This window comes from Coturnix japonica, chromosome 4 (genome assembly GCF_001577835.2).
Source record: "Coturnix japonica isolate 7356 chromosome 4, Coturnix japonica 2.1, whole genome shotgun sequence".
NCBI lineage: Eukaryota > Metazoa > Chordata > Aves > Galliformes > Phasianidae > Coturnix > Coturnix japonica.
In genome coordinates this window covers 14,705,031-14,717,661 of record NC_029519.1, presented here as the reverse complement: position 1 = coordinate 14,717,661, position 12,631 = coordinate 14,705,031, and the positions used below count along the sequence as shown (strand labels likewise).

Here is a 12,631-nt window from a genome sequence, read left to right as displayed (position 1 = left end):
ATTGCCCATTGCCATCCCATGGAGTTCCCTCCCATGTGCATCCTCCCTGTGGTTCATCATACAAGTACTACACTGTGCTGCAGGATTCTGAGCTGTCATTGTGAGTTTACTTCTTGTTACCACATGTTCCTGGTCACTGGAAAGTTACCCAGTGACTCCAAGCGTCAACAGGATTTTGAGTCCTATGGTGGGAATCAGAGAAGGCGCTAAATGGCCTTTCTAGAAGTGTTTAAATCTGCTCCATGACACACATGTGGTGAGTACCGCACTGCCCTGCCATGTCCTGGCTGCTTGGGCTGCCCTGGGAGGAGCTTCCACAGTCAGTGCTGGGCTCCCTCTGTGCACAGTGGGTGTGTGATGCATGTTAACACATGTGGGGTGACTGACTTGCCCATTACAGGCATCTTGTACCTGCATCAATGTTTGTTCACTTTGCTCTCTTAAATGAGTGTGAATTCAGGTTCATCCACTGGATTTGTGGCAAAATTACATTGTATTTTCAACCTCTTATGCATGTCAGCTGTGTTCACAGTTGCGAGAGGATGCAGAATAGCAGTTATAAAACAAATGTATTCCAGGAAATATGTTACAACCTATTACCAGATTGGAAACTAATTATTTTGTTTATTATACAATCCTATCATCTCGTAGCTGAGTGATGGCTGAATAGGAATTTAACGAGAAATAGACGAAACAGGATGTAGGCAGCAGCAGCAGGATGAGTGACTTAAGGGAAACTAATTATTCAGTTGCATAGGAACAATTTTCTGCTAAGATTAATTTCTATAGTTCTGCAGTTGAAACATTTCTTAGATTCTTATACTTTCATGGTAATGCTGAATGACAACCAGCATAGAAGGAAATTGTCTGAACGTAGCGTTTTACCAGCTTCACATGCCAGGAGTCCTTCCTAATTATTCGACTTAATTTGTTTAATGTATTCTTTTTTAGGCTGATATCTCTTTTGGAGTGCATCTGTGAAATGGTACTTGATGCAACGCTGCTTCGTTTTTTGGTCATTCCCTTTTAATCAGGAGATCACTTTTGCGGAAAGCTAGTTGAGTCCTGCCCTCGGAGCCTCTCATCATAAAGCGCTGCATTTCCCAGCGCTTCTGAGACGAGAGCGGGGCCATTAGTAGATGGGATTCATTCCCCCGTTTCTCGCTGCTGTTTTGCTTTGATACATTTGCAGCACAGCAGTTAGCGTTTGTGGCATCATTTTTTAAGTAGCATATTTTTAGAAGAAATCTGCTAGGCATCGTTTTAGATGATACCTGACATCTAAAAAGCGCCACTGCCAAACGTGCGGTGCTTTATAGCGAACATTTGGGTTAATGGTGATCTTAAAAAGATGCAGCACAATTTATTTGAGCAATTTGTTGGAAATTACATTCAGCGGCATGAATTTACTTGCCACTCATTCTGTAGGCTTGGGTTATGATCTGGAAAAAGATGGAATGGCTGGTGAGAGCCAGCGGTGGTGACATGGAGATCATTCCCACTTGGAGCTGGGAAAGTAATGTGAAATTATTGCATTATACAAATGAGTGACAAAGCAAAGTAGTACTTTAATAAGATGATAATGCTTTTGGATGGAGATATCAAAATATGTGCTTAATTGACAGGTCTTATTTTATAGCGTGTTAGGAAGTAAAACTGTGTATGTTTTATATCAATAATGAAGTCTTAGTGCTTTAAGAGTTCATTGGAGCATCTTGTTTAGAGCATTGTCAAGAAGGGCAGGGAGTCTGCCCTGTTTGCAGAAACATCTGTGCTGCTATGGAGCTCATGGAAAGTGTTTTACTGGGACTGCCACTTGAAATCAGGAAGACCGAGGGCAAGCTGGTCACCCGGGCTGGAAGGAGCTGGTGGGCTCAGGGCCAGCATCTGGGGATTGGAAACCTTTTGTTTTGTATGTATAACCTTTAGGAGAACTGCCGTGGGGAGTTACTTTGCTCCCTTGACAAGGAAATGTGCTCGTGCAGCGCTGACTGCGGTGGAGCAACCACACGTTCTGCTTCACAGCCACAAGAAGCCTCAGCAAAAGGCTTGTGAGTCATGCATTTGTTTTGATAATACCCGTGGTGCTTAAGAGTTGTTGTTTTCCATGAATTTCTTGCATGAGTCATTTATCCTGCATTGCAAGAGCCAGTATGGGGAGAACTGAGGCAGGGCTCCCTGGGCCTGGAGAAGGGAAAGGGGAAAGCAGCAGCTCCCAGGGCAGGAGCAGGTCTCATGCTCTGAACGCCTGCATTCAGCTCCGCACTTGGTTCTTTCCACACCAGTGATAATGATTGTCACATAAAATACAAAGGGAAAAAATAAATGCCTCTCTTCTTCTTCTTCAAAGTAATTCTAACTTTCCAGCACTGAGCTCGCATGGAGGCAGGCACTCTGCGCATGCCAGCACTGTAACTGTGCGTTGCACACCTCTGGTTCATGCCAGCGACACGGCTGTCCCACGGTGCCTCCATGCCTTCGGACCGAGCTGCAGGAGCTGCAGCAGGAGATGCAGAAGAAGCCATCCCTGGAGGAAAGTAGTTCATAGAAGACGGGGGAGAAAGTGGCTATGTCTAGAGGCAAGAGAAGGAAAAGGTGAGGGGGTAGCCTGCACGCAAGGTAAGTTGAGTCTCTTGCTCATATCCCATCAGGATAGGAAGGATGCAAGTAAGGTCAGGAAGGCCCCACGTTGCTGTGTCAGGTGTTGTCTGTAGCATGGCATGAAAGCCTCACTGCCCTGCTGCCCCTGCCTGGCAGCAGTGCTGCCTGCACTCTCTCCACAGCTGTGTCTCGAGTCTCAGGCACTGCTACAAATGAACTACAGTGACTTGTTACGGCTTGCATTTCCTAATCCAATATGCACGTATTATTGCATTAGCACTTGGCACTTCTAATAAATTATGATCCTGTTAGTACAGAGTTTAATTTATTTGAGCTACATTTATGAAACATATAAATATACTTTCCTAGAGACAGTTGCTGCTGCCAAACACAGACGACATACTCTCTGCAGAGCAGAGGAAGCTGCAAGATCAGGTGGTAGCACGTCTGTCTCTGTACAGGTGTGTTCAGCATGGCTGTAGGTGGTGTAATGATGGCATCCTACAGTCACACTCGTCTTCCACGTTGCAGCAAATACAGCAACAACCAAAACCTGATTTTAAAGTGAACATCTAATGCCTGCATGGATATTCCCACAGGTTCCATGAGGATGCAATGGGTGCTCCATTGTGCCTATAAAAATAGCAAGCAAGATCTCTTGAATTGACCAAAGGAAAACTCTTTATGGAAAATTGTAGGAATGAAAACCAGAGCAAACTTCTGTTAATGCAGCTTCTAAATACTCATTGGGAACTGTGGCAAAACATCCCCCGGGAGATCATTTGCATAGCTTTCACATGGTCACTCTGCAGTCTGCCCATCTCAGAGCTCTCCTTGCAGGCAGCTGCTGTCTGAGCAGAGGGAAGAGCCGCCAGGCCACAGATATCCTCTGTGTCGAAGCAGTCCTCACAGGCTGCTGTACCACATCAAAACGGCAGCACGAGGCACTGCCTGTACACACCTTCTGGCTCTGATGAAACTGCTTTGCATCCTAATTCATTTCATGACACCTTTCAATACTGAGAGGCAGAAAACAGGCAAACCGTGCTGTGCCCTCCCTGACATCTCAAGTCAGCAATGGCCACCGGGGACACCGTTCTCCAGCCCCATCAGCAAGGGAACGACATCTGGTTGTACCACTGAGAGCAAGAGTGAGAAAGAACCCTTCTGCTGGAGGATTTAACGCTGTAACTGATGCCTCTGAGCACAATGCCAGCCATCAGTGTGCAGCATATTTCTTAGGTGGCTGGGGATGTGTGGGGCTTGAGGCGCCTACTTTTAATCTTCTGGTTTTGAAGGCTCTTAGTCTTTTCAAACAAGACAGCTTTCTCTTCAGTCCCATCCTCTGCCCAGCCATAAAGCATTCCAGTCCCTAAGATGTTATGAACTGTGTAAAGGAATGTTGGAGGTCTAAAGTGATGGCAGAGTACAACCCAGTGCTCATTTCTAAAACAACAACAACAACAACAACATGCCTGGTGCTTTTTTAATGAACAGTCAGTGCTCAGTGTGAAATGCAGAAGGTCACTTATTGAGGCAAAACATAAACAGGAATAGTGAATGGCTGTGTTTTCAGGGATTTGCTCATGCCTGCTTCAAGTGCCCTGCAACTGTGGGCTTTAAACATGCACAGGGAGTTTTAATATTGAATCCATTTCCAGCATAAATCTTCCTCATCCCTTACATGTGGATGCAGAGCAAAAGATGAAACTGTGGCATGGAGATGCTGCTAAATCAGTAAATTATGACAGACCGTATCTTGAGAGAGAGCTGATCTAGGGAAGAGCAGAAAGCTTGGGCAATACATTCACCCTCCGGTTTCCTACCTAGTCAGAAATTATTTCAGTAATAAGATTTGACAAAAAGTCCTTTCAATAGTTAGAGATCAGGCTAGGATTTATAGAGCTTGGGGGGATAAAGTGTCTTATTTGATTTAGACGGGTCTTTAACCTCGAGCAGTGCCCTCTAGAGAACAGTGCTGGATTTGGTGTCTCTTCCTGGATTCTTTCTGTCTTTCTATTTTAATGACGTTAGTGAGATTTGTGTGGTGCACTGTCAGGTTGAGCAGAGTGCTGGGGTTGATGCCTGCCTCTGCCAGTGCCCCTTGCCCAGCTCAATGTCTGGGTGCTGGTGATGTCAGCAACTCCAGTGGTGCTTCAGCCAGTGAATACAGCTGCAGCCTGAAGAAACAAGCAGAATTTGTGCAGCAGGTGTTGGAGAGCTCTAAATATGTCAGATTCCTAAATTAAAGGGATTAGGAAAGAAAGAACACAGATTAAAAGCAAAACCAGTAGAATGAGCCCTTTACAATATGCTCGTGAAGACCTGGTGCAATGTTGGGATTTCTCCTCCTTCATGTCACTAAGATTTGTGCGGGAGGCAAAGGCCCCTCAAGAAAGCTGCATTTTGTGTTGCTTAGCAAGGCATTAGCACCGAGTGAGGATGTCATTCTTCATTAATCTTGCTGTCTTCAGAAGGACAGATTTGCCAGAAACCTCCTGTGGCTTTTTGTTACTCGGATCCCACAGACTGGCCATAAACCTGGCCTCACCAGATGTATTACACCATATTTACAGCTGGTCTGCGCTCATACAGTGTAATGCAGCTGTGGCCCAGGGGTGCCCTTGGCTGTGACGTTGCCTACCCTGATGCACCCCACGTGGCCAGAGCCAGGGTATGTGAGAACACAAACAGCTTGTTTGTAAATGCCACATCCCTAATGTGCATGCATGCTTCCACAGGACTTCTCCACTCGGAGTTTGTTGGCATCTGGAATGAAAAATAAAAGGACCTTCTGTGGACTATTCAGGATTTCATGCTGTGGGAGATGTGGTACTGAGGACACTTGGAACTGCATCTTCAGGCACTCAGCCAGACTTGTTTGCAGTGGACAGGCTCCAGCCGGCCATGCGCACTGTGCAACTGTAGCCATCCACCTGGGGAGAAGGATCCTTATTGCCACTGGCCCCAGATTTCCTATCCGCAGCAACGAGCTCTTGTTCAGCCTTGGGGCCAGATGCGAACATCCCTTCGAGTGGCCCTGGGGACACAGCAGCTCCCAAGCTGCCCACCTGCGAGCAGGATGGGCCTGGAGGCCCTGCCACATCTCAGCCCCTGCTGCTATGAGCCCCAGCCATGCCAGAAGAAGGAAAAGGATGCTCTCCAAACCAGAGGAGCTCTCACTGGTGGTGGTGTTCTGCTCTCCTTTCAGCTTGTGGGTCAGCTCTTCACTCTCCACCCAGCCATGGTCACCATGGTTCCTTCCTGCTGTGATGTGTGGGGGCCCAGCCATGCACTGACCCATCAGTATGTCCCACCACTTCTTCCTGCAAAATGACGCTTTCCTGGCAAGGCTGGCAATGGAGATGCTCTTCTCATAAATTAACAGCACCTTTTCCAAGAACCAACTCAGCCTCAGTGGTTGTTCAGCAGCACAATGGCACATCACCGCAGAGGGCAGGAATGGGAAGCTCAGCAATGGAAGTGCCAGCCAGTTTTACCTGCTATGGAAAAATAATCAGATAACAAAGCAAAAACACAGTAGAAGCTCTGCAGTTTTCACATAGCAACTCTTCAGAGGGATGATCACACCTGTAAGCATGGGGAATATACCAGGCTGGAAGCCATGCCGTGTCTGTGCCAGGAGGGAGCAAAGAGGTGCCGCAGCAATTACAGCATTTAGAGGGGAAGTAGCCAGGATTTTGAGATGGAGCCAGAAGCCCAAGGGACACAGACCAAGGGGGTGGTTTTGATGAGTGAAAGTACAGTGTCTTTCAGAAATCACACCACCAGCATCATCCTGTGTCCCGGGCAGACAGCAGCAGTGGGAGAAGCAGGATGTGGGGCTGGCATCCCAAGCCAGGAGGAGCTGAAACACACAGAAAGGATCCTGGGGGGCTGAGCCCCTCATAGCCAGGGGAAGAGCCAGTGGATGTGTATGGGAAGTTGGTAATCACAGCCTGAGCGTCTGATTAATCAGCTGAGGCAAGTGTCGGGTCAGCTGTGGGAGCACAGGTGAGAGTAATTTAGCTGTGCTCCTGGAAGGGGTGGAGCTTGACTCCACCTCCTCTAGACCTCATTTAAGGGCTGACCACCACTAAGGCAGCATCTCTTAGAGATTGCTCCCTGGTGGAGATTGCCTCAGTGTTTCCCAGTGAAGGTGTCTGTATTAGTGAGTTTTCCTTACAAATAACCTTTTGAATATCTGTCACCATCTGTGTTACCATCTTTGTATCGTTCTACCAGACTGGGAACAGACTGGCACCTCTTGTTTTCTGGCTGTAAGGGGTGGGTCACACCAACAGCTGCGTAACCAGGAGCAGGGAAACCAAACTGCTAATAGATCAGTAAGAACCTTCTCTGTCCCAGGTGTAAAATAGTGTTTGCAGCAGACTCTTAGAAAAAGTGAAGACTGTGAGAACATTGGGCACCAATCTTCCTTAATGGTATGACTCCCTTAAATACATCAACCATAGCAAATGGCTTAATTTGCCAATGGGGCACTGTTGTTCAGCCTTGAGCTACTGGTACCATTCCCCTTGGCTCAAGACTTCCAGTCCTACATAGACATCAGCAACCAAGCTCTCAGTAGCATGCTAGAAAGACCAGCAGCCCCAACCTCGCATAGTTACACTGTGCTCAGCCAAATTTTGTTGTGAGAAAACACACAATCAAACAAAATTCTTCTGTTGTGATGAGGAAGAAAACCACAGCAAGTCTGTGCCCTGAGTACTGTCCCACACCATGGAGTGCTGCCAGCCTGATCTTACTTGCTTTGCTGGGAGTTCACAGCAGAGAGAGCATGAGCTTTCAACCCCCAAAACTTCACTTTGATAAAAACAGCCAAACTAATCAGCAGCTGGTCGGGAAACCACATGGGGAAGATGAAAAAGAATCCCATCATAAATTAAAGGCAGAGGAAAGGCAGATGAATCCACCAGGGAAAGGGCTGAGGACCTCACAGAGCATCCCATACAGCCCCAGAACAGTGACCTAATTAAAGAAGCAGCTGAAAAGCACAATATTATCCCAGGGAAAAGATGAAGAATTGTCTTTTGAGGGAGGCCTAGGAACAGTGCAGGGGAACCATGAGTCACCTGTGTTGTGCTTGGATGCAGCATTCCTCATGCAGATGGAGCCAGGGCAGGCTATGAAAAGGCATCTATCTGTGGCAAGCATGGAAAAACCTTCCTGTACATTCAGTACCAGGCAAAAGCCCAAATCTGCTCCCAGATCCCAGTCCCTTCCAGCGCAAGTGGAGGGCTCTTGCTCCAGGTGGGTACCCACCATCCTGCACACTCAGTGCTGGAGCCAGGGGAGCCACACACCCAGCCGGGGCCATGACCAGCAAAGGCAAATTCCTCTCTGTTTGGTTAAGATAATTTTAGTTTACATTTTTTTTAACATACTTTTTTTTTTTTTTTTTAGCAGTTGCGTGTGCACAATTAACTGCAATCTTGGCTTTAAGAAAAATAATAAAGCGCCCTAATTAGCATGTTAAGCCTTCGCATTTCCCAATACTGTATAATGTTGTGAAAGCTAATTTATAATATATTGGATGTTATGCAAATTCTCTGTGTTCCGTAAGGGGTTTATAAAGGCATGCAAATTAAAAATAGTGTTTGGAATGGGACTGGGGGGAGAGGGAAATTTGCACAGTAGAATATGCAGAGGAGCAAGAAAGGTGTTTATAACCTTCTCCCTGTTGTTTGTGTATTCTCAGCTGCACAATGGTTTTCCGAGCAGGGAGATGCATTGCATAAAATCTCTCCAAATTGGATCATTTTAAAATGAAATCTCTGATGAAAGAGCCGTCCTCCAAGCAGTCAGCCACCCGCTCACCGCTTGCAGTGTGAGGTTATGCTGCCTGGGCTGGCTGGGACCAGCGGTCCCCGCAGAGTGGTTCAGTGTCGACAAGGATAAAAGCCGATGGCCCACTGCAGGCACATGAACCCAGCCTTCCCTCAAGCACAAAGGTGTTTGGAGCAGGTCTGCATGCCCCAGTGTGGAGGCTGGGGCTTGCTGTCTGTTAATGCCATTGAGGTGTCGCTGGACCAGGCCCGCCACCACCACAGAGCTACTGCCAACGCTGGGGCTGGGCAACGGGGCAATTGGGCTCGCTTTGTTTCTCCTACTCTCATTTAACAGTGAGTGCCGATTACTCAAAGCGATATGGGCAGGACCTGGTAATATAGCGTTGCTGTAGCATTAACTTAAGGGGATGATCCAGTTGCCTGCAGTGTAAATACTTTGTGGCCAGGAACCCTGCTTTATCGCTTTGTATAGTTTTAAAGTAGTTTAAAGCTTGAATAACATAAAATAACATAATATAATGTTATTTATGTTATTTCCCACGTGAAGAACTCCTGTAAACCTTGCAGTATTGAAACTCAGTGAACAAGGCATCTTAGACAAGCTGAAAAACAAATGGTGGTACGATAAGGGTGAATGTGGAGCCAAGGACTCCGGAAGTAAGGTCAGTCGCTGAAGGTCTTTTCGTACTGATTAGCAATCACATTTTGACCCACTGTTTGTGTATACAGAGAATGACTTTCAAAAGTTGCTATTTGCATTTCGAAGGTTGAAAGAAAAGAATAGAAAAAAAAAAATGGTTAAGTCTCCGAAAGTGACCGCAGTTTTTTCTTACATGCAGTAACAGACTTTAGTTGTAAGTATGTTTTGCTATTCAGTGTTTTGCTGCAAAGACATGGAAGGAGAATCCCTCAAAGCACTCGGAGCCGCCACTCTCATTTGAACTGAATTCTCAGTCAGTGTGCTTTACTCAGGCCAGCATCTTTTTCCTTATTCCTGCATTTTGTTTCAAAATTGTAAGGTAGATCCTATAGAGGTCAGTCTGCAAAGCAGTCACATGCTTGTGAAGGGTGGATGAGTTCAGGACAGACCCCTTGTGATGAAGAAGCGCCCTTCCTGCCCTATTTCCCACTTCAATTCAGAATGTGTTTAGCTGAATTTTTTGAGCTGTTTTTGGCAACGTCTGCCATTCCCATTCCACCTGGACCCATTTTGCTGCTGCACAGCTGCTGCCAGCCGCATGCCCAGCCTTGTAGGGACACCACATGGGCAGGTCCAGCTGCATCAGCCATGATGGGTTTGCAGCAAACACTCATTTTAGCCATTTGGTTTAAGCCATATTAGGATTCCATTGTTTGGGTTTTTTTAAATGCCTATATAGCCACTGAGGATAACAGCATTGATGTGCTGTGCTTGTTAGAGTGAAGGATGCTTTCAAAGACACCTCTAGGAGTTGTCCCGCTGACATCAGCACAGCTTCCCAGGTGCCCTTGGAAGTACTCACTGTAACTGTTCCCCCCCAAAATGCTTCCAGTTTGGAGGCTCCTCCCCATATCAGGACCCATCCAGCATTCCAACCCAACCAGCAAGGCCCTGCCCTGCTTTCAGCTGGGCTGAGCTGCTCAGGGTACAGCCCTGGAGCTGCTCTGGGAGATAAAGGGAGTCTAAGCACAGTCCCTGCAGCAATTGCCAAGAGACAGAAATGAGCGATAACTTCAGATCTCAGTGCAGGCTGTTTGCTAAAATGCATCTATCTATCTACACTGCCTGTGAAACACAGACACATACAAGGTACATCCCCCTTTATTTTGAGTACATGTAAGGTTGGATGCCCCCAGAGATAGCCACACACTGAGGTCTGTCTGGGCACACCTGGGCTCACTTTGCCTCTCAGCTCAGGTGTGAACCAGCAGCATCTCCCATGTGCAGCAGCAAAAGGGTTGGATTCTTGCTTAATTTCATCACAAAATCCTGTTTTTTAAAATGAAAGCCTTCTCCCCCTGCCCCTTCATCTGCCATGTCCTGAAGGGATGCAAATCCCAGGCAGCATATTTTGTGCTGCAGTGATGTTTTCTGCTCCCTGCAGATTCTCTTAGCTTAGGGCTCTCCTGCTGACCTTAACCCAGCTGACCATCTTCCTAGGGTTGTTTTTTTGTTTGTTTTTGTTTGTTTGTTTTTAAAAACTGATGGGGAAAAAAAAAAAGAGTAGAAAAGTTTAGCAGTATCTGTATCACTAATTTTTTCTACATTCACCAAAGCCAGGAGTATAGTGGCTTCAGTTTTTCTGTTTACTTCCATAATGCAAGAACCTGCTACTTTATGTAGCCCTGGCCTGTCCGCTAGAGCTCCCCAAAGGTGCCCTGGCCTCCAGCTTTGCCCTGGGGCAATGAAGGCCTGGGGAAGCCAATGGCAAAAATCCTATTGACTTCCACACGGCTGGGGTTTTGCTTGGCAACCCACTGGCATGGGACAGAGCAGCTCCTGCTGCCATCCCTGTCCCACGGAGCCAGCGGCACCAGTAGGGTCACACAGTGTGACTGCAGCGGGTAAGGCTGTTGGGTTGTGTGGGGGGTTGGGGGGATTTGGACTTGATTGCAAAGTTTGTACCATGTGTGGTCGTTGTTAGGACTGTGTGCAAAGTAACCTGCTTTCTGTCTGCCTTTTTCTCACAGCAAAACTAACGGCATGGTTCATTTCTCTTAGGACAAGACCAGTGCTCTGAGCCTGAGCAATGTGGCTGGGGTTTTCTATATTCTTGTCGGAGGCCTCGGGCTCGCCATGATGGTGGCTTTAATCGAATTTTGTTACAAGTCTCGGGCAGAGTCCAAGCGAATGAAACTCACCAAGAACACTCAAAACTTTAAACCCGCTCCCACCACCAATACCCAGAATTACGCTACGTACAGAGAAGGCTACAACGTGTATGGCACAGAAAGCGTGAAAATCTAGGGGTACGAGTAAGGTCCAGTCAACTAGAAATCCTCTTCTTTAACTTCTGTGTGTTCTTCTTACTTCTGTGGGGATTTAAGTGAGCCTTTCCCTGCACAGGAGCAGGCTGCTCCGGGGTCTCCAGGCTGCAGCGAGGATACATCTCCCCAGCAATCTGTGGCTCACTCAGCCCATGTCTTTTGTTAAGAAACAGCTGCATGGGCACTCAGGGAGATGCATCCCAGGGGTGGGAATGCCCCAGGCACACAGCACTGTTGTGCTGCCTGCAGGGAAGCAGGACAGGGGCTTCCCCCCTCTGGGCATTGTCAGCTCCATGCCGCCTCCTTCCCTGTGCTGGATGGTGTGTTGCTGTCTCATGAGGTCTTCTCAGAGGAGAAAATGAAGTCTTGTTTTTGTTACAGATCCTCGCTCTGACAGCGTGCAGGAGGAGAAGCAGCAGAGAATGTGGCTACTTCATGGATTCGGACCACCTGAGCCAGTCGCACTCTAGCCGAGGTGTCAGGTATGACACGCATTGATGATGGTGCAATGAACTTTTAAATAGGAAAAACTGATTTTTTTCCTTCAGTGCCTTATGGAAGACTCTGAGACTCACAACAATGCAAACCATCACTGAAATATTCTTGCTTTGCTTGAAAAAAAAAAGAAAAAGAAAAAAAAAAAAGAGAGAAGAAAAGGAAAGAGGAGGAAAGGAAAGAGAAGAAAGGAAGAGAAAAAAAAGGAAAAGGAAAGAAAAGGGAAGAAAAAAGAAAATAGAAAAAGAAAAGAGGGGAAAAGGAAAAGGGGAACAAAAGAAAAGAAAAGAGAGGAAAAGAGAAAAGAAGAAACGGAGATGAAAGAAAGTGGAGAAAAAGCAAAGGAAAGGACTGGTAACAGGATCTTAGTATTGGGAAAAGAAAATGTTGTAAAAAATCAGTGCAACAAAAGCCATTCTTTGATACCACTGCACAGAAACTGAACTCGAGTCTTGAGCGCACTTGGCCGCGGTGCGGTGCTGGCAGCTGTGGGCGCGTGGCTCCGACAGCATCGCACCCAGCCTGGCCCCAGCACGGCCCCCCAGGACCGAGCGCCGGCGTTTCTGAGCCGCTCTCAGCTGTCCGGCTCATCAGAGCTATTCTGTATATCAGCGAAGAACAACTGAAGAAAAGAAAATGTGCATTAAATACAGCTAAGGTCACTGACTGTGAATCTGTAAATCCAAGAGAAAGCAATCTGTGGAACTGCATGTCCTGCTTCCAGACCAGTAAATTCATTTCCTTGACAAGGTAGC

General features: G+C 46.9%; 1 protein-coding gene across 9 annotated transcripts in view; it reads left to right on the top strand.

The window, feature by feature from the left end:
- Positions 1-12,018, top strand: part of GRIA3 (glutamate ionotropic receptor AMPA type subunit 3) — a 146,931-nt gene extending 134,913 nt beyond the window's left edge. For 8 of the 9 annotated variants that reach the window (XR_001554693.2, XM_015860745.2, XM_015860743.2 and 5 more), the window contains 3 exons: positions 8,962-9,076; positions 11,116-11,363; positions 11,763-12,018. Coding sequence is in view for 8 of the 9 variants with exons in the window: in XM_015860745.2 (XP_015716231.1) it covers positions 8,962-9,076; positions 11,116-11,361 (361 nt within the window). In the remaining variant the exon portion in view is untranslated. The remainder of the gene's footprint in view (positions 1-8,961; positions 9,077-11,115; positions 11,364-11,762) is intronic. The other variant, XM_015860741.2, reaches the window with a different exon arrangement.
- Positions 12,019-12,631: the final 613 nt, after the last annotated feature.